Source organism: Ictalurus punctatus, chromosome 25 (assembly GCF_001660625.3).
Source record: "Ictalurus punctatus breed USDA103 chromosome 25, Coco_2.0, whole genome shotgun sequence".
Lineage (NCBI taxonomy): Eukaryota > Metazoa > Chordata > Actinopteri > Siluriformes > Ictaluridae > Ictalurus > Ictalurus punctatus.
In genome coordinates, this window is record NC_030440.2 from 15934244 (window position 1) to 15957431 (window position 23188).

The 23188-nt window shown below is 44.9% G+C and overlaps 1 protein-coding gene across 2 annotated transcripts in view; it reads right to left on the bottom strand.

The window, feature by feature from the left end:
- dcbld1 (discoidin, CUB and LCCL domain containing 1) overlaps positions 1 to 23188 on the bottom strand; it is a 33511-nt gene that overhangs the window by 1644 nt on the left and 8679 nt on the right. For both annotated transcript variants that reach the window (XM_017455959.3, XM_017455958.3), the window contains 11 exons: positions 22767 to 22818; positions 21599 to 21671; positions 18347 to 18480; positions 14823 to 14863; positions 8771 to 8962; positions 4644 to 4756; positions 4397 to 4556; positions 4107 to 4205; positions 3919 to 4009; positions 2206 to 2255; positions 529 to 648 (listed from right to left, as the gene is read on the bottom strand). In XM_017455959.3, coding sequence (XP_017311448.1) covers positions 529 to 648; positions 2206 to 2255; positions 3919 to 4009; positions 4107 to 4205; positions 4397 to 4556; positions 4644 to 4756; positions 8771 to 8962; positions 14823 to 14863; positions 18347 to 18480; positions 21599 to 21671; positions 22767 to 22818 — 1125 coding nt within the window. The remainder of the gene's footprint in view (positions 1 to 528; positions 649 to 2205; positions 2256 to 3918; positions 4010 to 4106; positions 4206 to 4396; positions 4557 to 4643; positions 4757 to 8770; positions 8963 to 14822; positions 14864 to 18346; positions 18481 to 21598; positions 21672 to 22766; positions 22819 to 23188) is intronic.

The window sequence follows — 23188 nt, forward strand, 5'->3', positions numbered from 1 at the left end:
GAAAGTGAGATTAGAAAGAGATCAGATTGAGAGATCAGAGAGTGAGATCTGAAAGAGATCAGAGAATGAGATCTGAAGGAGATCCGAGAAAGAGATCAGATTGACAGCTCAGAGAGTAAGATCGGAAAGAGATCAGATGGAGATCGCAGAGTGAGATCAGAAAGACCAGAGTGAGATCAGAGTGAAATCAGATAGACTTCAGAGTGAAATCAGAAAGAGATCAGACAGATATCAGATTGAGGTGAGACGAAGAGATCAGACAAGTTTTGTAGAACCAGTGCAATGCACAATACGTCTAATAAAACAGGAAGTGAGATTAGAAAAGAAGAAAACAAACAAACAAACAAACAAACAAACAAACAAAAAACCAGAATGACTCCAGTAAGATCGTACTGAATTAACTGCTGTCATGTACAATTAGCTGAAATATTCAAAAGGGGAATGTTTTTGCCTTCAAATAATAGAAATATTTTGAAAATAGCACGGTGTGTTAATGGATTTCTGTGTAAAGCTGTTCTGGTGTCTGACCTGCCATGTCGCTGGTGACCAGGTCGATTTTGGGCAGGTGGTCTTTCTCCGAGCTGTAGCTGAAGGTGAACTCGGTGGACTGCTGCCTGGTGGACGGATGCTTCACCTGCTTCCAGCAACCTGGACGTGCAAAAAAAACAAAGCAAAACAAGAACCCATCAGAGAGACGTAATGAAAGGACAGGCCTCGCCCTAACACAACCACTAAGCCTTAAATCATACATTTCTGTCCAACGGAGAAAAGAAAAGAAGACGAGGAGAAAGACTGCGGCGCTAATAACAAAGTAGGAAAAAAGAAGAACGTACAGAGGACAGGAGACGGGGATCCGGCGAAAACGTGAGCCGCTCGTTACAATTTCACACGCTCGTCGTGTTTATCCGTCTCGAGATGTTTGCGTGAGCCTGATGTGTTCTTTCTTTTCCCTCAGGGGATTTTTTTTTTTTTTATAAAAAACAAAAAAGCTATAGTCAAAACGCAGGAACCTGTTCAAACAGGAATCGATAAAACATGAAGTTGTAGTTTATTTCCCACCAACCCGTGAGACGACACGGTCGTTTAGATGAATACGGAGGAAGTGCTTGGATTAAGGTTGATCCTTTGTGTAAACGGCTGTTGGGTTAACCAGCTCATAGCAACAACAGCAAAAAAAAAAACCTGCTCATTAAAAAAAATAATAATAAAAACTCAGAGGGTTTTTGCAATACATTTTTTTCCCCTTCCCTTTTTAAACCTCGTACAAAAAATATGAAGAATATAAAATTGTGCATAAGATTTTACAACGGCTTGCTCTAACCTTGCAATCTGATTGGCTGAACACGAGTTGCTAAGTAACAGCGGCAATAACAGACGTGTTATTCCTGATAGCGCACTGCGTCTCGTATTATACACTACAGCTTAATGTTATTATTATAAGGACAGTAGCAAAAGTCGCACTGCGTATGATTAGAAAAGTATGTGTAAGTGTTTCAAACAGCACCAACAATTCAGTCTTCTATTTATTTGATTTTAACTCTGCGTTTGTTTATTTCGTGTCCGGTTGCCAAAAATGTAGCTTCTTGGTGAGGTGATTCATGCAGTGGAATAATTGAACCGAGCGCCTAGTGTTTAGCAGTTCACAGCAGCGCTGTTGTCCGTCTTTCTCGTAATAAAGCACAGCAGCGGTGTGTGTGTGTGTGTATTTTCCAAACTCGGTGTTTATAGACAGTCGGTCAGGACGTCGCTGCTTCGCCGGGTTTCCTTCTGCGGCTTTAAATGTCAAGAGGTTTTCGAGTGTGTTTACAGCAGTGTGTGTGTGAAGTACAGTGATGTGAGGAAATGAACATTCCTGACTCTTACTCGCTCCAGAGTTTTGTCGCGTAAGGTCTGAGGGGGTTTAACGTTCGGATGCTGCTGTATAACGTCCGGGCGGGAAAGTGTGAGAGTGTGAAGACGGAGCGGTTCGTATCGGACGCTCGTGGTTCGATTTTGATCTGCAGTTTAAAAGACCGTCGGTTCAGCTGATCTGGATTTGAGACGGAAAGAGTCGAGTCAGAGTCACGCTGTTAACGAAGCTGAATATTTAGGGGTTCGTCTAAACAACGGAAACAACGACAACCACCACCGTCAATTGTTTTTACTCGATTGCCCGAAAATTGAAATATCATGCCCAAAATTGCAGTGCTGTGTTTATGTACTGACCTGTTTGTGGAAGATCTGCAGAGTCGTACATGTTCTCTTTGTTCTTCTTCCTGGAGGGAGGGAGGAAGAGAGAGAGAGAGAATTAGAGTCAGAGAGAGACAGAAAGAAGGAGAGAGAGAGAGAGAGAGAGAGAGAGAGAGAGAGAGAGAGAGAGAGAGAGAGAGACAAAGAAAGAAGGGAAGAGCAAGAGACAAAGGCAGAGAGAGAGAGAGAGAGAGAGAGAGAGAGAGAGAGACACACACACACAGACACAAAACAAATTAGAGTCCGAGAGGGACCGAGAGAGAAAGAAGAAGACAGACCGTAACAGAAAGAAGGAGAGAGAGAGAGAGAGAGAGAGAGAGAGAGAGAGAGAGAGAGAGAGAGAGACAGAGACAAAGAAAGAAGGGAAGAGCAAGAGACAAAGGCAGAGAGAGAGAGAGAGAGAGAGAGAGAGAGAGAGACAGACAAAAAACAAATTAGAGTCCGAGAGGGACCGAGAGAGAAAGAAGAAGACAGACCGTAACAGAAAGAAGGAGAGAGAGACAAAAAGGAGAGAATGAGAGAGACAGACATAAAAATAATTAGCGACGGCGAGACAGACAGAAAGAAGGTGAGACAGAGACGCACACAATGAATTAGAGTTTGAGAGAGAGAGAGAGAGAGAGAGAGAGAGAGAGAGACAGAGAGGAGACAGAAATAAAGGAAAAGAGACAGAAAGTGAGAGGCACGCACAAAGAATTAGTGTCAGAGAGAGAGAGACAAAGAGGCAGAAATAAAGGAAAAGAGACAGACAGACAGGGGGAGAGAGAGAGAGAGAGAGAGAGAGAGAGAGAGAGAGAGAGAGAGAGAGAGAGGAGGGGAGAGGTCGACAGATTAACGTGAGCAGAGTCTTTCCCTCGGGATCTCCAGCTCAGGTTATTGTTCCTGCTTCACTCCTCCACAGCTTTATCATCCTTTCCCCTAACCCCTCCATCCCCAGCCTGACACAGAGTGACCCTATCTCCTGACTCTGACCTCTGTCCCTCCCTCCCTCCTTTTCCACTCCTCCATCTTCCCTTCCCTTTCTCTTCCACAGTCTGCTACACAATAAGTGTGATCAGAAGGATGATAGTGCCACCGGTCAGTTGCTCAGTCGTGCACACCAGCGGCCCACGTGCTTATCAGCGCAGACAACAAAAACCAGCACGTACACACACACACACACACACGTCTGTGCATCTCCACCAGTTCAATAAAGCTTGCTATATAAGCAACAGAAAGCGAGTGAAGATAAACCCAGGACATTGCTCATCTCAGCGCTCCTGTGCATTAGATAAGGAAAAGTAGGCACGTCAGTCGACTGATTTACAGCACCGCCACTTCCAGACTTTCTACTGACCGTGACCGTGCATGGTGTGCGAGGATGCTCGCACAGGAGTCCCCCTTCATACTTGTACACAACGTCCAACAACAAAGCAAAAAGAACCCCCGAAAACTAATCAGCGTTCGGTGTTTCAGTGCAGGAGTAATAAATAAAATGCAACACGGGCGTAACCTTGCTTCGACTGGCGTTTTGGTTTCGACTGGTTTCTGTTCAAGCTGTCCATGTTCCAGCGACTGCACTCGAACGGTCTACAGCCCAGTGCAGGTATTTATATTTCCATCACAGAAACGTATGACGTCTGTAACAAACTCCGCTGAAGTGTCTACTGTAACAATTAAAACAGCTTAAACGTCATCGAGTGCACTTACTTCTGCAGCGCTTTAAAAACGCAGATCCCAGACACCAGTACCAAGACCACACACCCCACCACCGACACCACGATGATGATGATCAGCTTCACTGGGGACGAAGGAAAAGGAAGGAGGCGTCAGGAAAGACGTTACGGGAAGTGTATGATGTTTAACGTGTAAAGCGGGAGATGTCGATGTAGCTGTACCCAGATCAGACTGAGGCAGGTGCTCCGGGATTTCGCTTTCATCCGGTTCGGGTCGGCTGGACAAAACCTCCTGCGTGTCCGGAAACGTCGCGTTGACTACTGCAAACAGAAGTGCGGAAATAGCAAGATTTACAAGTTAGGCCTAGCTTGCTGGTGAAATATATCCGAATGTTTATTCAACATCATGTCATCCTCTTGCACCACGTCATGCACATCCCTGGAATGTCGTCGATCGTGCAACGGCTGACCTTATCGCTCACGTCACGATCGTCCTTTTCCGACACACTCACCTGGAGCAGCTCTGACATACGAGCAGCCCAGGAGCTCCGCGCTCGGAGCGTCGATCCCCCCTTGCCACCGCAGAGGGACGACACGGACGTAACGTGCCACAAAAGAGGGGCGGAAAGCGTTGCGTGTCTGGTAGAGATTGTCCACGTTCCCTTCAAATATCTGCCAGACAGATATCACAGTTCACCCGAGTGAAAACGGCAACCGGATACACTTAATTAACCGATTCGGTTCACTTCACTGTCTCACCATGTCTTCAGAGCTGTCGGACTGCGTGTACGTGCGCCAGCGGTTCTTCTCCTTGTACAAGATCTTGTAGCTCTCCACAAAGTAACCGGAATCTGAACCCTTGGTTAAAATCCCTAAAAATAAAGACCAAATTTATTAGGAGGAAAGATAAGTAGAAAATACTTTGCGGCTGGGAGGGAACCCCATTCATTTATATTGAAATTTTTCTACATATAAAATAAACGAGGACAACGTTAATTCAGCTGTCCATAAACTTTTGTCCATAGAGTGTATGATGATAAAACCACGGTGTGTTCCTACGACTAGTGGACAACCCGCTCTACCACCTGAGCCACAGCCGACCAGACTTCCTGCTGCTGTACAGCCAAGACGTCTCCTACCGGTGCCGGAGTGGTGAACCGGAGACCTGTCGTTACCTCGTTTGTCGCCCGTCAGAACCCGAGAGCTTGTGCGTTCAGCCGTCATGCATGAAACCTACTAATTTGGTGATTGTAGTTTAAAAAAAAAAAAAAAGGAAACGCAAACCAACAAAGATGCTGATATCAGAGTTTAGAATCTGCATTCAAATAAATATCCTCATCTCCTCAGGTTAAGCATTTAACTGGGTGAAAAGCGCTCTAAGTACACACTACAGTGTTTTTATGTTACACCCTTATGTTATGGGGTGGTCGTGGTGGCGTGACAGTTAAGGCTCTGGGTTACTGATCAGAAGGTCGGGGGTTCAAGCCCCAGCACTGCCAAGCTGCCAGGGTTAGACCCTTGAGCAAGGCCCTTAACCCTCCAGCTCCAGGGGCGCTGCATAATGGCTGACCCTGCACTCTGACCCCAAGCTCTTAACATGCTGGGGTATGGAAGAAAAGAATGTCACTGTGCTGTAATGTATACACGACCAATAAAAGACTCATTATCATATTATACAGTCAATATCTTGGAACAGACCGAGTCAACTGAAGTTCCTAAGGTTCCAGCTACAATCTTAGAAAGTTTCAGATAGCAACTATCATGACTGAATGACGGTACGTTTAATGCCTGACAATTAGTGATAGTTCACGACTATAAATAAGAATTTTACGTGGTTGTTTTGTATAGTAGTAGCACTTCACGTTCCCACTTTTGGCAAGCGCTTGAGAAATCTATGAAACTTTCTGAGCTCTAGCCTCTGGTCCAATGAGTTTCTGTAACCTAAATAACTGACATTCCTACACATGATCAGCAGTAACACATTGAAACCATACAAGTTGATGTTTAGCAAACTAGAGTCAATGAACTAGGCCCATTTTTTTAAAGACACTTATATACTCTGCTACAGTATTTTTCCATGTACTCGGTTTGGTCTGCTGAAACACGTTCACATCTATTCCACAATAATAATAATAATAATAATAATAATAAACTTTCTTTTATAAGGCGCCTTTAAAAGCAGCTTCTCAAAAGCGCTGTACACAAAATAACCACGGTCTGCCTGCTGATGACCCCTGATTAAGGAAGACATTTGGGATTGGACCTTCGATTGCGTGGAAGAAATGTAAAATCGAGCAAAAATATCCGTGACATGAAAACAAATCGGAAACATTAAAGGGTTAAAGAGAAAATGGCCAAAGGAGATTAGAAAAGGAAAGAAACATCGTCAGACAGTCGACAACACTACCGTCGATCACTGTTCCATCCACCAAAGGAATGATCAGGATGATCATGTGACCTGTGAATAGTGGTCTGTGCTCTTATTAGCTCCACCTACATTTCCCTGTGGGGTTCTCTTGGTGCAAGAGCCTGAAGTGTAACCTAATTCAGCACGGACACTTAGTTACAGAAAGGCCTCTTTTGGTGGAAAAAAACCCCCAACAACCTCATTCATCATCATCATCATCATCATCATATCGCGTTGTGCTTTAAATACAAGAAGAAAAATCAACTAAACAGTCAAGACAAACTGCACCCTGAATCATCTCCTCTCTCTCGTTTGCACCGATGAGGATAAAGCTTCCAGCCGAGGCCGCGAGAACACCAGAGTCCGATGACCTTCTCTAAATAAAGAGCGGTATTCTTCAGTGACATTCGGCCTCATAATATAATACCAGCGCTGCTAAGATAACAGAGCGTCCTCTCTCTGAGGAGCCGAGTTCAGTCACAAACATCGCATCGAAAATAAATAAATAAATAAATAAATAAATAAACATCACGGCTTCCGTGCAGAACACAAAGCGAGCTTTCTCTCGTTCTGGGTGCGCTTTGAAATCGGCCTGGCCGCCGTGTTCGAAATAAACTCTGCCTTCTCCCGTACTGAAATGTGCCTTTGTAAATAAATAAGTAAATAAGCCATGAACAAAAAACAAAAACAAAAAACAAACAGAAGGGCTTTCAGTGCTTTTACACAACACTAGGAATAAAGCTGCAGTGATCAGCTGGGTGTAAGGCGGAGGAGCATGGGAACTCTCATGTGCTCTAGGGCACTAACATTGGATACTTCATCGACGGTCACGAGAAAGAGCCTTTGTAAGGATAATTAGCCCTTGTAACAGTCTCTGGACTGAAGCCTGGACTCTGATCCCTTTCCTTCTCTTTCTCTCTCTGACAGATGTGTGCATAGAGAGGTCTAATCCTGTTAATCTGCATTATTCCACAACGGAAAAAAAAAAAAAAAAAAGGGTTGAAAACTGCTCAAGAAAAACAGCTGAAATCTAAGAAGTCGTGTTTCACTGGGCTTTCGGGTCGAGAGTGTCGACTCGGAGGAGATTTGTACCTACGCTCCGGCCTGGTGAACACGGATGTAGGGATGCAGGATGTCGGAATCCAGATGCAGGAGCGGTGTTTTAGCCACACGTTATGTTATGCTCGTGTAAATGTGACGGAATCTCCAAACCACATCCAGCAGCTAAAACCCCATCCGATTAAAGAGGAAAAAAAAACAAACCATGAAAATCAACCACCTTACTCATAAACCAACTAAAATCGTGGAAATTGGTGTTCGGATGTAACGGGTTCATTTGCATATTAACGCAAGATACAGCTGTCAGATTTCGGCCCGTCTTACCAACAACAAAACACACATTTTAATTAAAAGGGTAAACGCATGTTGTTGAAATACAATCCAGATGCTGTCTTAATAACCGAGCTGAACGTCTGCAAGCGTCATGCTATGACGTGTGCAATGTATTTAATTTTTTTTATTCGGTAAATATCTGATTTTTCCCTCAAAGAACAAATCATCCATAATGCGCAGTCAACATTCTTATTCATAAATTAACTCATCAATTTACCTTGGCTCCAACAGTGTAACCCCCCCCCCCCCCCCCCCCCCCCACTATAACTGAGAAAGCTGTATTGAGCCTCACTGACTTATTTGAACTAATCTTACAGTGCCCTCCACTAATATTGGCACCCTTGGTAAATATGAGCAAAAACTGTTTGATATCCATGAGAGTGGGGTATTTTCGGTGAATTTTTTGAACATACGATTAAACGATAAAAAGACCATTTTTCCACATATTTAGCAAGGGTGCCAATATTAGTGCAGGGAGCTGTATATAGTGAGTCACGGAACATCAGATCAGTCCCTCCAGGATTGAAAGAAAAATCAGGCAAACGCTGCAATGTTCAGAGGATTTAGGATTCGAGACGCGTCGTGTGACGTCATCACGACGTGCGTTCAGCCAAAGCCGTCTTCCGTTCACGTGCGTCGGACACGAGTACAGCCAAAAGGACTCGTTTACCGATAAAAATAAATAAATAAAAAGACCAAAAAAAAAACTCTGCAAATCGCGTCGTGGATTTTGAAAAAAAGCTGCAGCAAAATCAAGCTTTTTTGGTGCAACAATCATTAAAAAAAAAAAAAAAAGTGAAAAATAAAACGCAGCAAAATCCCGATGAGACAGATAAATAAAACACGTGCATGCTTCAGGTCGACTTCAATTCCTACTATAACCTTTGAAGGTTATTTACACGTGAAATGTTCCGTTACACTTTTTTTTTTTCTTCAATATATGTGTGCACGTTTTTCCACTTTACTCTGGACGACCGCTGGACAATTTCCTGGAGAATGAGATCATCCGATACTTATGTCTCTAATGTTTATATCCCCTGTAACAGATAAGCGTGAAAAGTAAATACGATGCTTTAGTAACTCGAACCTGTTATCCTCTTCTTCTCTCCCAGGTCGAGTTGGAGCCAGTGTTTACTGTCTGGCTCGTCGTCCCAGATTCCCGTCGGGGAGACGGAGTGGACGAGGCCTGGGGACCGATCGCTCCGAGTCCCATCGAATGCGTCCTTCTCCCACGAGGAGCTGACGGACACGGGTTGAAGCAACATCTGATTGGGACAGTCTGTAGAGGGAGAAAAGGAAAGAAAACAGAGGGCACTTTCATCAAGAGCCAGTTTTTACAAAAATCCAAATTCTTAGTTCTTAAATAATCCGCAGGTCTTGGGTACAAATATTCAGCATCCGGGTGAGAACACTGAAACAAGAGTGAGACTTGCATATATTTGGAAAGGAAAATGTTTAGGGTGTCTGTGTGGGACCATCCACAGCAGAAGAAGGTGAGTCACGAGCGTGGAAAGAAGTGAAGGATGAATCGGACAGATCCGGAGAGCGACAGGAACCACGGGCAGTAGAAGTGAGTCAGAATCTGGCACCGGCTTCACATCAGGCAGCTGGAGTGCACGTCACGTCCCAAATAACATAAGTGTACTGAGGAGCATGAAAATAGCGCACCAGCAGCTGTTACTTCATATAGCTACTATGTAGAACACCGGTATGAGGGTCGGGATGCTGCTGTGTGTTGATCGGCCAGCATTAGTGATTTATAGGCTAAATCATTCTAGCCTAGATGATTAGATTATTCTAGATCAGTGTAATATATTTACGTGTACAGACAGACGGAAAGATGGATAGACTGACACAGACATGTAGATAGACACAGTTAGAAAGACAGGTAGACAAACAGAAATGGATTCAGACTGACAGGCAAGCAGACAGACAAACAGATAGAGAGATACACAGATAAAAAGACAAACAGCTAAACAGACAGACAGAAAGACAGACAGTCAGAGAGACACACTGATGTGGACAGTTAGACAGATACAGACAGAGAGACAGCTTCAGTCAGTCATCTCACAGCTCCGGTCAGTCATCTCACAGCTCCGGTCAGTCATCTCACAGCTCCGGTCAGTGACCTCACAGCCTCGGTCAGTCATCTCACAGCCTCGGTCAGTGACCTCACAGCCTCGGTCAGTGACCTCACAGCCTCGGTCAGTCATCTCACAGCTCCGGTCAGTGACCTCACAGCTCCGGTCAGTCATCTCACAGCTCTGGTCAGTCATCTCACAGCTCCGGTCAGTGACCTCACAGCTCCGGTCAGTCATCTCACAGCTCCGGTCAGTGACCTCACAGCCTCGGTCAGTCATCTCACAGCCTCGGTCAGTCATCTCACAGCCTCGGTCAGTCATCTCACAGCTCCGGTCAGTCATCTCTCGGCTCCGGTCAGTCATCTCACAGCCTCGGTCAGTCATCTCACAGCTCCGGTCAGTCATCTCACAGCTCCGGTCAGTCATCTCACAGCTCCGGTCAGTCATCTCACAGCTCCGGTCAGTCATCTCACAGCTCCGTTCAGTCATCTCACAGCCTCGGTCAGTGATCTCACAGCTCCGGTCAGTCATCTCACAGCTCCGGTCAGTCATCTCACAGCCTCGGTCAGTCATCTCACAGCTCCGGTCAGTCATCTCTCGGCTCCGGTCAGTCATCTCACAGCCTCGGTCAGTCATCTCACAGCTCCGTTCAGTCATCTCACAGCTCCGGTCAGTCATCTCTCAGCTCCGGTCAGTCATCTCACAGCTCCGGTCAGTCATCTCACAGCTCCGGTCAGTCATCTCACAGCCTCGGTCAGTCATCTCTCAGCTCCGGTCAGGGATCTCACAGCCTCGGTCAGTGATCTCACAGCTCCGGTCAGTGATCTCTCAGCTCCGGTCAGTCATCTCACAACCTCGGTCAGTGATCTCACAGCTCCGGTCAGTGATCTCTCAGCTCCGGTCAGTGATCTCACAGCCTCGGTCAGCGATCTCTCCACTCCGGTCTGTGATCTCTCCGCTCCGGTCAGTGAACTCACAGCCTCGGTCAGTGATCTTACAGTAATCTGGCCTTTACACATGCAGTTAAACCGAGAACAGTTTTTCTGCCCGACAGGAAATCAATAAAAAGGGATATAAAAAACATCAAACAGAAATAGCACTGCTTTTCTGGCTGTGTGTGGATTGTGTTCAACATGCATGTGGGCTGTGACTTATTTATGGTGCTCATTGACTCAACAGGAAGTTAAAAAGCCCCTTACAAAGCTCAACGCGTGTGTACTTAAACAGGGTCACGGGTATGAAATATATTAATATATATATATATATATAAAAAAAAAAGAGAGATTGAGAAAGGGCTTTTATTTCACCATCTGAAAGCCACTTCCTTGGTGCGCCAGTGTTTGATGGTACGAGTGTCAGGTGGAGCTTGGGAGGGGGCGGGACAGTGATCCTGATTGAAGTGGCTGGAGACAGATTGACAGTAATGAGGTTTCGGTTGGTTTAAAAGAGAGGGGGTTGTCTGTCACGGTCTTAAGTGCACTGTGGTGCAGTAAATTAATTTCAGACTGATTTGTAGCCACTCATCTATTTATCCAGTGTGTGTGTGTGTGTGTGTGTGTGTGTGTGTGTGTGTGTGTGTGTGTGTGTGTGTGTGTGTGTGTGGGCCATTCTGCGACATCATCCTAGTGAAACACAACTAGTAGTGTTTTTCTGCTGAGGTGCAGAAACGAGCAGGTGTGTGAAGCGGCCGTTGGTTGACAGCAGGCTGCCGTTTGGTCTGTTAGCGTAGTTCTTGGCACAGAGAGTCACCTGAGACGTGCCAGCACAAGTCACGCTACTCTGATGAAATAAAACCCTCCTGCTGCCAGACTGTCAGGTAGAAATAAATCTAATCAGGAGATAAGAGGTTCCCACGCTTCATGAAGCAGCCTGAGAAACCACCAGCAGGACTTTCACTCGCTCCAACACACGTAAATCTACTTAAACAGAACAAATTGACTTACATAAATAAATAAATAAATAAATAAATGAAATGAGATTACTGAAAAAAAAGAATAATTATGAACACCACAAATAGCAAAGAAGGGGGACAAAATGGGGGAGACGGGGTGAGGAAGGAAGGAAGGGGAGAGAGGAAAAAAGGAGGAATGAAGGAAGGGGAGAGAGGAAGGAAGGAAGGGGTGAGAGGAAGGAAGGATAAATGAATGAATTAAGGAACAAGGGGAAAAAATGAAGAAAAAAAAGGAAGGAAAGAAAGAAAAAAAAGAAGGAGGAAAGAAAGGAGGAGGAAAGAAAGAAAGAGGAAAGAAAGAAAGAGGAAAGAAAGGAAGAGGAATGAAGGAAGGGGAGAGAGGAAAAAAGGAAGGGGTGAGGAAAGGAGGAGGAATAAAGGAAGAGGAGAGGGGAAAGAAGGAAGAGGAGAGAGGAAAGAAGGAGGAATGAAGGACGGGGAGAGAGGAAAGAAGGAGGAATGAAGGACGGGGAGAGAGGAAAGAAGGAGGAATGATGGAAGAGCAGAGAGGAAAGAAGGAGGAATGAAGGAAGAGGAGAGAGGAAAGAAGGAGGAATGAAGGAAGAGGAGAGAGGAAAGAAGGAGGAATGAAGGAAGAGGAGAGAGGAAAGAAGGAGGAATGAAGGACGGGGGAGAGAGGAAAGAAGGAGGAATGATGGAAGAGGAGAGAGGAAAGAAGGAGGAATGATGGAAGAGGAGAGAGGAAAGAAGGAGGAATGAAGCGGAGAGAGGAATGAAAGAGGAATGAAGGAAGAGGAGAGAGGAAAGAAGGAGGAATGAAGCGGAGAGAGGAATGAAAGAGGAATGAAGGAAGAGGAGAGAGGAAAGAAGGAGGAATGAAGGAAGAGGAGAGAGGAAGGAAGGAGGAATGAAGGAAGGGGAGAGAGGAAGGAAGGAAGGAAGAGGAGAGAGGAAGGAAGGAAGGGGGAGAGGAAAGAAGGAGGAATGAAGGAAGAGGAGAGAGGAAAGAAGGAGGAATGAAGCGGAGAGAGGAATGGAAGAGGAATGAAGGAAGAGGAGAGAGGAAAGAAGGAGGAATGAAGGAAGAGGAGAGAGGAAGGAAGGAAGAGGAGAGAGGAAGGAAGGAAGGGGGAGAGGAAAGAAGGAGGAATGAAGGAAGGGGAGAGAGGAAGGAAGGAAGGAGGAATGAAGTGGAGAGAGGAATGAAAGAGGAAAGAAATGGAGAAAAAAAGGAAGGAATGAAGAAAGGAATGAAGGACAGAAAGAAAGACAGGGAGAGAAAAGGAAAAGACTGAAAAAGTGATGAGTAGGTAAAAAAAAAGTGTCAAACGCACAAAAAGGAAAGTGGGAAAGAGAGAAAAGAAAAGCACAGAGGAGAGAGAGAGAGAGAACAGAAGACAAGTCATTGCTGATGCTATTATGAATCACTAAGTGAGGCAGTTGGAGGCGTGTCTTGTGGGCGGGGCTTAGAGGGTTGTGGAGTTTATGTGCTAAAAGCAGCTTCAAAGCATTTCCACACCACCTGAATTTCTTGGGACAGAAAGTAATTCATCATCAAATGGGAACAAAGTAGAAATACATAGTGGGGGAATTAAGTATTGAATGAGTCAGCATCTTTTTCAGTATTTCCAATGAGGCTATTCACATGAATTTTTCACCAGACATCAGAATTAACTCAAGAAATCCACACATATAAAGACATCCAAACATTAAAGTCCATAAATAAAGTTGTGTAATAAAGCGGAATGACACAGGAAAAAAAATTATTGAACACGCTAACTGAAATGTATTTAATACTTCGCGGAGAAGCCTTTGTTTGTACTGACCGCCTCAAGACACTTCCTGTATGAAGAAATCAATGGGCCGCAGTATTCAGGTGTGATTTTGGTTCATTCTTCTAAACATATTGTCTTTAAATCTTGTTCAATTGGATTCGAGTCAGGTGATTGACTCGGCCATTCTAACACCTTGATATTTTTTCTCTGAAACCAATTAAAAGTTTCCTTTGCTGTATGCTTTGGATCGTTGTCCTGCTGGAAGCTCCACCCACGTCTCATCTTCATCATCCTGGTGGATGGCAGCAGATTCCTCTCAAGAATCTCCCGGTAAAGGGCTCCATTCATCGTTCCTTCAATTATATGAAGTCTGCCAGTACCATACGATGAAAAACAGCCCCACACCATGATGCTTCACCTCCACACTTCACTGATGGTACAGTGTTTTTAGGGTGACGTGCAGTGCCATTTCTTCTCCAAACATGGTGTTTAGTATCACAGCCAAAAAGTTAAATTTTGCTCTGACCAGACTACACTCTCCAGTATTTCATAGGCTTGTCCAAATGAGTTGTAGCAAACTTTAAACGAGCTTTAGCATGCCTTTTCTTTAGTAATGGAGTCTTGCGGGGTGAGCGTGAGCAGTGGAGTGCATTGCCTATTGTTTTCTCTGTGACGATGGTACCTGCTGCCTCCAAGTGTTTCTGGAGCGCTTTCCGAGTGGTCCTTGGCTCTTGGGCTACTCTTCTGACTTTTCTTCTGACTCCCTGGTCAGAAATCTTGCGAGGAGCTCCTGTGCGTGGCCGGTTGATGACGGAGTGATGTTGCTTCCACTTACGGATATTGGCCCCAGTGGTGCTTACTGGAAGATTCAGAAGTTTTGAAATACGTCTGTATCTGCCTCCATCAATATGTTTTGCAACAATAAGGTTGCGAAGGTCTTGGGAGAGCTCTTTGCTTTTACCCATCATGAGATGTTTCCTGTGTGACACCTTGGTAACGAAAATCCTTTTTATAGACCATCAGTTACTAACCCAGCTGATATTAACTTGCACAGATAGCGGGTATAATTACTTACGGATTTCAGCCGGTTCCTTGCCTTACCTTACCTAAGAGAACTGCTTTCCCTTAGCGTGTTCAATACTTTTCCCCCCCGTGTCATTCTACTTTATTACACATAACTTCATTTATGGTCTTTAATGTTGTGAAATCTTTATATGTGTGGATTTCTTGAATTATCACTGATGTCTGCTCAAAATTTCACGTGAATAACCTCATAGGAAATATATTTACTGAAAAATATGTTGACGCGTCCGATACTTATTTCCCCAACTGTACGTGCTTATAGAACAAAAAAATAAAATAATCACTTACCATTGGTGACAAATGTGAAGAGAATATCAGACAAAGAGCCGCTGAAAGAGAAGAAGAGAAAAAAAGAGAAAAGAGAAAGAAAGATCAGTCAGTGATTATAATTACAGTGATAAATTAAGGGAAACGCCCACTGGGGGTAAAGAGCAGATCCTCTATTGTCCCACTCCCAAATCACTGCTAAACCGAGTGAGGCTTTTGTTCCTAAAGACCCCCTGCTGCCCCAGCAGCCCCCCACCCTACACACACGTCTGCGGTGAAGCCAAGCTGCCTGACAGTGCTGTGTTGGAGCTAATTAGAGGGAGCATGGTGGGAAATTGCACCTCTCGCAGCTATTACTTAAGGAACGTGCCATTTTCACAGGCGTCCTGGCTGCCATTTCCTTTTCATCATTCCTAGCAGTAACGCTGGAGTGGAGCCCTGCACATCGGGATGGGGGGAGGGCGGCGAGACGACTCTTTTTCCACGTGCATAAATACGATGACTCAGGCTTAATCACTGGCCACCAGCACACAGCTACACTGAGCAACAGCAAATCTGCACAAGCGCTGTACTCGCTTCAGACATGCCATCCTGGGAAAGATGATTATGATTATTGAAATCATATCGATCCTAACGTTTCACCAAGCGTAAAGCCGTCCCTGGACAGCCTGCATCATCGATCCGATCCTCTCGGAGCGGATTCGCTTCTAATAGAAATCTGTCTCAGTGATGACAGGAAACTCATCCGAACACAGGCCACACATTTCACAGCTCGAGTTTCTTTTGGCAAGAGAATCATTTCAACTCATTTATATACTGATTTTACAAATCTCAAATTATATACACACACACACACTATAGAGATTAGTCAGGCTCAAAAAAAAAAAATTAAAAAAAACAAACAAAACAAAAGCAAACACAAAACAAACAAACAAACAAACAAACAAACAAACAAACAAAAAAAGAGTTTTGTTGAACTCTTGATAACACAAGAGTTAAACCATTGCAGGAAACAATCGATTCAGTACGAGCTCAGTTTTAGATTTTGGAAGAACTTGGAACAGAAGTCCCAAAACGGAAACCTTCATCCGCAGAAATCTAGAATATAGATATATAAATAAGAATTTATAAGCAACATTAAAAAGCATTCAGAGGGATAGTGTACAGGATCCTGAAGTGTACGGGAAGTGTAGGGAATACTGAAGTGTAAGGACCGCTGAAGTGTAAGGACCGCTGAAGTGTAGGGAACCCTGAAGTGTAGGGAACCCTGAAGTGTAGGGAACGCTGAAGTGTACGGGAACGCTGAAGTGTACGGGAACGCTGAAGTGTACGGGAACGCTGAAGTGTAAGGACCGCTGAAGTGTACGGGAACGCTGAAGTGTAAGGACCACTGAAGTGTACGGGAACACTGAAATGTACGGGAACGCTGAAGTGTAAGGACCGCTGAAGTGTACGGGAACGCTGAAGTGTATGGGAACGCTGAAGTGTAGGGAATACTAAAGTGTACGGGAATGCTGAAGTGTACGGGAACGCTGAAATGTACGGGAACGCTGAAATGTAGGGAATACTGAAGTGTACAGGAACGCTGAAGTGTACGGGAACGCTGAAGTGTACGGGAACGCTGAAGTGTACGGGAACGCTGAAGTGTAGGGCATACTGAAGTGTACGGGAACGCTGAAGTGTAGGGAATACTAAAGTGTACGGGAATGCTGAAATGTACGGGAACGCTGAAGTGAACGGGAAACAGTTACAATTTTTCCATTCATTAAAGAACGACACGTCACACTTTTTATCCATTTATGGTCACATTTAATACCGAGTTAATCCTGAGAAACCTGAAAGTGCTTCCTCTGTACTGAAGATATTCCCATGGCAAAAAAAAAAAAAAAAAAAACCCATATTGGAACAAAGCTATTTTTAAACCTGTTAATTATTAGCCTCGGATCATTTGGACTGTCCACCATGCAACAACTCTCTGCTGTTATAGAAGATTAATCAACACTTTCTGACCACTCAGAATGGAGAACTGTGCAAGAAAAGACAAAGTACTAAATGGAAAGCCCCGCCGCTCAGTTATCCTGCTGTAAAGCACAACACTGTCCTAATCCTAATAAATACTGTGGATAAAAGAAAATGCATTCACGTTCCATGACATGCTGTTTTCCCACTCCGTCATTCCCTAAAAGTAAGATCTTTTGGTGAAAATCCACAATGGGCACCGATGAGGTCATTTCTGAAGGAGCCGGTGCGTAACGAACCTCGAGGGCGAAGCGATAGAAGGTGAGACGCGTTCCCAACGCACCACATGATTACCGCAGTCTCATTTCAACACTCCTGTCCTGTTTAGATCGTCACCGCTCCAGGGAACAGGCTGCCAGCTCCGGATACACAAAATAAAAGGATAAACTGCTGAGCAAATCTGTGGCACAGCTCTACTCCAAACAAAACACGCCTCGTATGAGGCAACGCCTGGCCCGTCAAATCCCGTCTCACCAGCAGCAGTAAGAAAGCGATGCACTGATAAATCAGGATGCGTCTCTAGAGAACATGTCCACACTCGCACACCGAACGCTAACGAGAAAGATGCAATAAATCCTCCTTTTTAGAAATAAATAAATAAATAAATAAACAATATGAACTGTTCCTGTCATCACACTAAGTGTGGCGTTTAACTGTAGCCGATATTGAGCAGTGTAACCACACACATTCCCCACACACTGACTGTAAAGAGCCTTTACAAAACCTGCAGCTTTTTAACCTCATTTCTATCCACAGCAACTGTCAAGCATGTGTGATTACAACAGACAAGAGCTTTACATCGTTCTCTGTACTGAGAAGAGAACAGACAAATGGCTACAAGAGAGACAGGGAAAGAAAGGGATAGGATGAGAGAAAGAAAGAAAAACAAATAAAAACAGGGAAAAAGGAAAAAAAAAAAGGGTTTATATATGTATGTGTAACAGAGATAGAGAGAGAGAGAGAGAGAGAGAGAGAGAGAGGGAGAGAGGGGAAAAGGAAGAGGGAGTACATAAAACAGCAACCAAAAAAGTAAAGAATTTAAATGAGGAAGAAATGGGGAAAAGAAGGGTAAAACAGTAAAATAAACAAACAAACAAATAAATAAATAAAAAGCAAGAAGGAGAAAGTGAGAGAGAATAAAGACTAGAACGAGGGAAAGAAAAAGAGTAAGAAAGACAGGAAACACAAAAGATAAAATGTATAAAAGGAAGACTGGGGGAAAGAAGAGCAAAACCAGAAAAAGAAAGAAAAGTGTGTGTGAAAGAAAGAAAGAAAGAATGAATCCCAATGATCCAATGACGCCACAGTCGTTCACAGCTGAGAGTAACCAAATTAAATAAATAATTAAAAAAAGGGGGACGGGTGTAAGTCGTGTCTGTCGTCCTGACACACGCACTACAGATAAAACACTGAATCATTTCTGTAACACAGGCCACGAGGTCACGTGTTAAACTGCACGTGAGACACACTGCACTGCCCGACCCCCGTCTGAACAGTTTTCATGAAGATCACTGAAGTAGACTCACGTTTTGGACTGGATGCCGTTGGCCCGGACCGACTCGTAGTAACGAAGTCCATGCTGCTCCTCCACTGTGATCTCTCCCCCGAACTGGTCCGGAAAGATTCCTGCGTGGACCGCGGCTTTACACAGAACTGACGTCTGGAACCAAGAACCATGAGACACAGAACACACGTGTAAGCACACACATACACGTTATTTATTTTATATATATTATATATATATTTATATATTTACATATACACACTCTTAAACACCCACCCAGCCACACCTATACATGTACACACTATACACACTCACTCTCTCTCAAACACACCTACTGCAAACCTGCGAACAAAGTAATAACCTCAGACTTTCCACCCATCAGCAGACATTACGCTGACTTTCATCATGAGCTAGAACCGGAGCTTTTAATCTGGCTCCAGTGGCCTGATCCCTAATCTGCAGCTCCACCTGTCTAGCTCCGTGTGTTTTCTCCGTCTGTTATACCGTCTCTCAGTTGCTCTACATCAGACTCTTCATTAGCGGGATGTGGTAACAACGCACGCGTCGTGTCTAATCACCGGAAACAGCTGCCTCATGAACCTGATCATTAATCCACCGTCCAGGGCCAGAAACTCTCCACAGTCGGATTACAGATTTCAGAGCTGATGTTTGTTGTTTTTTTTTACTAAATCTTTTTCTAGCCCCTCAGATGAGAACGACGCCCCTGAAAGTCTTTCACTCTCAATTACGTGTTGAAACTTTCGCAACGTCACGATTCTCAAAGACATTTCTGTAGCTGATCGATTCATTAATTTGACCGCGCTAACACAGAGCTATCGATCATAATGGGTTTAAGGTTTATAAGTAATTACCCCCGTTATTCCCGCTGTCTGCAGAAGCGAATCCCGCACAAGCTTGCTCACACCCACCCTTCTGTTTGTATCAGTCCTTCGCCCAGAGCAGCTCGTTAACACGATGTGACTAACAGGACTTTGATCAGTCGTGTTTACACAAAGACGAGCTCTTACGCCGTACGCTAGTTTCGTTTAGACAGTGAACGAAGGCATTTAGGAGCACCGAGGCGGGATTTGATCAACCATGACGGTTTCTGTTTGTGCGTGTTTGTTATGTATGCGTTAGCCACATCTGAAACCTGTGCGTGTAACCCAACAGCTCTGAGCTCCACCCGCCTTTTTATTTATTTTTTTACAAAAGCCAGTGAGAGATAAAATCAGCCACGCTGCCTGTGAGTGTGAAGAGAGTCGACACCCGTACCTAGGATGCCAGCTAGAGTCTAATCGCTCAGGCCCTGTTAACACTGGTGCCTTTTCGTTTTAAAACGCGTAACTGTTGCTACGGTTACGCCTGTCGTCCACACTACTCGAGACTTTCGGAAACGCAGGAGACCCCGTATTAGTTTGAAAACTCTGTGCTCGTGTTTCTGTGTGAACGGACCAAAAGGCAGGACGAAGGCATGGCTCCGCCCACATTCACCGCTTGATTGGGTGTTCTGGATCATCGCGTATCCTTCCCTGATTCGTCAAGCCCCTAGCATATGATCGTTACGCTGCATTGATTATATACGCGACAACACGGAGACAGAACCGCAAGACTCGCTGGCTTTGTCGTCATTCTTTGCAGCCGTTGTGCAGTTAAAATTCTGTATTTTATAATAATGCAGCTGCGTACATGCGCAGGAGGCGAGCTACGATTAGAGCGATCACCGACAAATCTCATTTCAAGTGGCGCAAGTCCTACACGGAACGCCGGCTTGTTGTGCTTTCCGGTGACTAGCAACCAGCTTCCTGTTTACACTTGTACGCGCGTGCCCGGTGTGCATGAACGGTCACGTGCCATGCGTTTTCGGTCGAGTCGTGTGGACGGAGATCGTTTCTGTTACGCAGCGGAGACGCCGACGTGGACGAAGCACGTTTTCGTTTAAAAACGAAAACGCACTAGCGTAAACAGGGTCTAAATGAGGCCTACTTTTGTACCCCGTTTTCTCCCGATACGCTCATTCCGCCGATTCCTATTCTCCGCCTTGCTCTAAAACGTTTAACGTGTTCAAAAATGTCCAATGTCCCTGATAACGGGATCTTCCAACCTCCGTTTATTATTTTTCGGACCATTAACAAAAATTCCGCATGGACTTGGATTTCCTAGTCGGAAAGCACGTGACATCTCATCAAGTCAAGTACATCACAATATGAAATGTGTCGCTCATCTCACTTAATATTAGCGGGCATGTTGTTCACAAAAGACAAGCTTTGATCCTTACGCAACATCAAGACCTCGCTCGAGACCCCACAGGCTGAATCATCATGTCTTGACTGCACCCTTGACATTATCTCATCCCTCCAGGACTCTAAGGAGGACATGAAGGCAAACAGAACCCCAAACTATGTGGGTAAAAATCTGCAAACAAAGAAACAAACAAAAACCAAAAAACAAAACACCACACCATTCCAGGATGAGTTCCTGTTCAGCGTTTCCACTGGACTGGAAGGACCACGAGCGTTGTGTGGAATAATAAAAGTGTCACGAGTTGTGTGACGGAACCAGGAGACGTCAAAAATACACAAACACAGCGAACGTGGAGGAAGCTGAGACTGAAGATTTTTTTGTGGTGCGAACTGGCAGGAAAGTTGGTCTTTAATTCAAACTCTCCCACGTCGTTACAACAAACGGTCCAAACATAGGGAACCAGAAAGGCTCATTTTGTCCGGCATCATGTTCCCGTTTATGCCAAGAAGTCACGTTAACCACAGAATGGGAGCTGGAGTAAAATAAAAAGCACCTTCTCAGTCAAAAAAGTACTGAAGGTCTGCATTTAGATGTTAATTACTGCTTGATACTCACGGTTCAGCCTGAATTTCTGAGGTAACTATGAGAACAATGAAGGCTGGACACTTCATTTACTGCATGTGGACACACACACACACACACACACACACACACACACACTTCCCTGTCCTCTCGGATACTTCTCACTGAGCTGTCACACACAATGAAACACAATGAGACCAGCACCGGGCTTTCCTTCCCCCAGCCTCTATTCTCTAACCAAAAGCATCCCAGACCTCCTGCTCAGAGAAGCCTCCATCCTGCCACTCATCTCCAACTCCAACCTGTTTTGCCTGCTCATAAATAAACCCCCCCCCCCTTCCCTACCCCCGACCCTGCTCAGTAGGGGGGAAAGTACTCCCTGGGGACGTCCCGTCACACTCCTCATCTCCTCTCTGATGAAATGCAGAACAATAAGAGCTGCACTCACGTGTCTGTAGCCCTGAGAAACGTCTCCGGCCACGTCACCCTCTGCAGCTCCACATCCGGCAGGACAGAACTTCCTACGGCAGGAGACAACAATAAAGTAGCTGCTTACACTTCGGCTAATTATAGCCCGCACACACACCCGTACACACAAATACAAACACACAAGGTGGCAGAAAATCAACAAGTGCTAGGGAGTTAATTTATGAGTGCGGAGGATGAAAGCAAAAGTGTCTGAGGGATTCAGACCAACAAACACTGACAATCTGGACTGAGAGAAAGGAAGAAAAAAAAAAGAGAGATGGCGGAGAGAGAGAGAGAGAGACTGACAGATAGATAGAGACAGAGAGAAAAAGAGTGACAGAGTGCGGGACAGAGACCGAGAGAGATGGAGAGAGACAGAGAGAGTATGAGTGATAGAGAGACAGAGAATCAGAAAGAAAGAAAGACCGAGGGACAGAGAGAAAGAGCGAGTCAGAGAGAGACAGACAGAAAAAAAGAGAGGGGGACAGAGACAGAGAGAGACAAAGAGGGGGGGGGGGACAAAGACAGAACATCAGAGACAGAGAGACGGAGAATCAGAAAGAAAGAAAGACTGAGGGACAGAGAAAAAGACTGAATTAGAGGGAGACAGAACGAAAAAAGAGAGAAGAGGACAGAGAGAGATAAAAAGAGACTGGAAGGAAATGAGAGAGAGTGAGAGAGATAGAGAGAGAGTATAACAAACCAGAGACGGTGAAAATTGAGCGCCTTCTAGTTTAGGTTTGTTTATATTAATTTCAGGAGTTGTGCTGAAGCTTGAATTTCAAATGACTTCCTGTTCACTACGGATGCTCACTACACCGGCTCTAACGCTGCTGCTGCATTAGCTGCATGTAGTCAGCATCTATAGTGAATTATAGCTAGACTGATTTCGCTAGTCAAAACAACAACATCGGAGACTGAGCCACAGAAAAACGGTGACTGAAACACACCTCACTTGTACGTCAAGTCAGTTCTTTGTCCTTACAGAAATGAACATGTAATGAAATACATGACAGATAACACGGTGCGCCATACACGGCATGTTTTATTCATGGCGTTGTTCCTCCTACGTTAAGTGACGCAAAGGTGGTTGAGATTTAAAGTAAACCGTGGGGTTGGGATGTTTAATAAACAGTAAAAACAGTTACCTGTAGTGGGATTGGGAGAAATGGCTGCCTTTGTCTGTGCACGTCAGCAGCTCTGAGGAGGAAAAGCACAGGGGGGACACAAACACAATGAGGGATCATAAGAGAAGCTCAGAAATGTCTCCTCAGCGGAAAACCAGGGATATCTCAACAAACAGCAGGAGGCACAACAGGACACGCACACAACACACACTCACACACACGTCATCACAACAGGATGAACAGCCTGCTTCCTTTACCACATCTGGGTTGAAAACACCTTCACACACACACACACACACACCAGCATTGATAAAGCATGGGAGTGGATAAGCACCTCGCGTCGGGTGAGAGCGGTGTGTTATGTCGGGACATGCTGAGCGAAGAGACGGTGAGGACGTGCCGAGGCTTAGTCCGACTTAACAAGTGTAACCTGCTTTAAGATC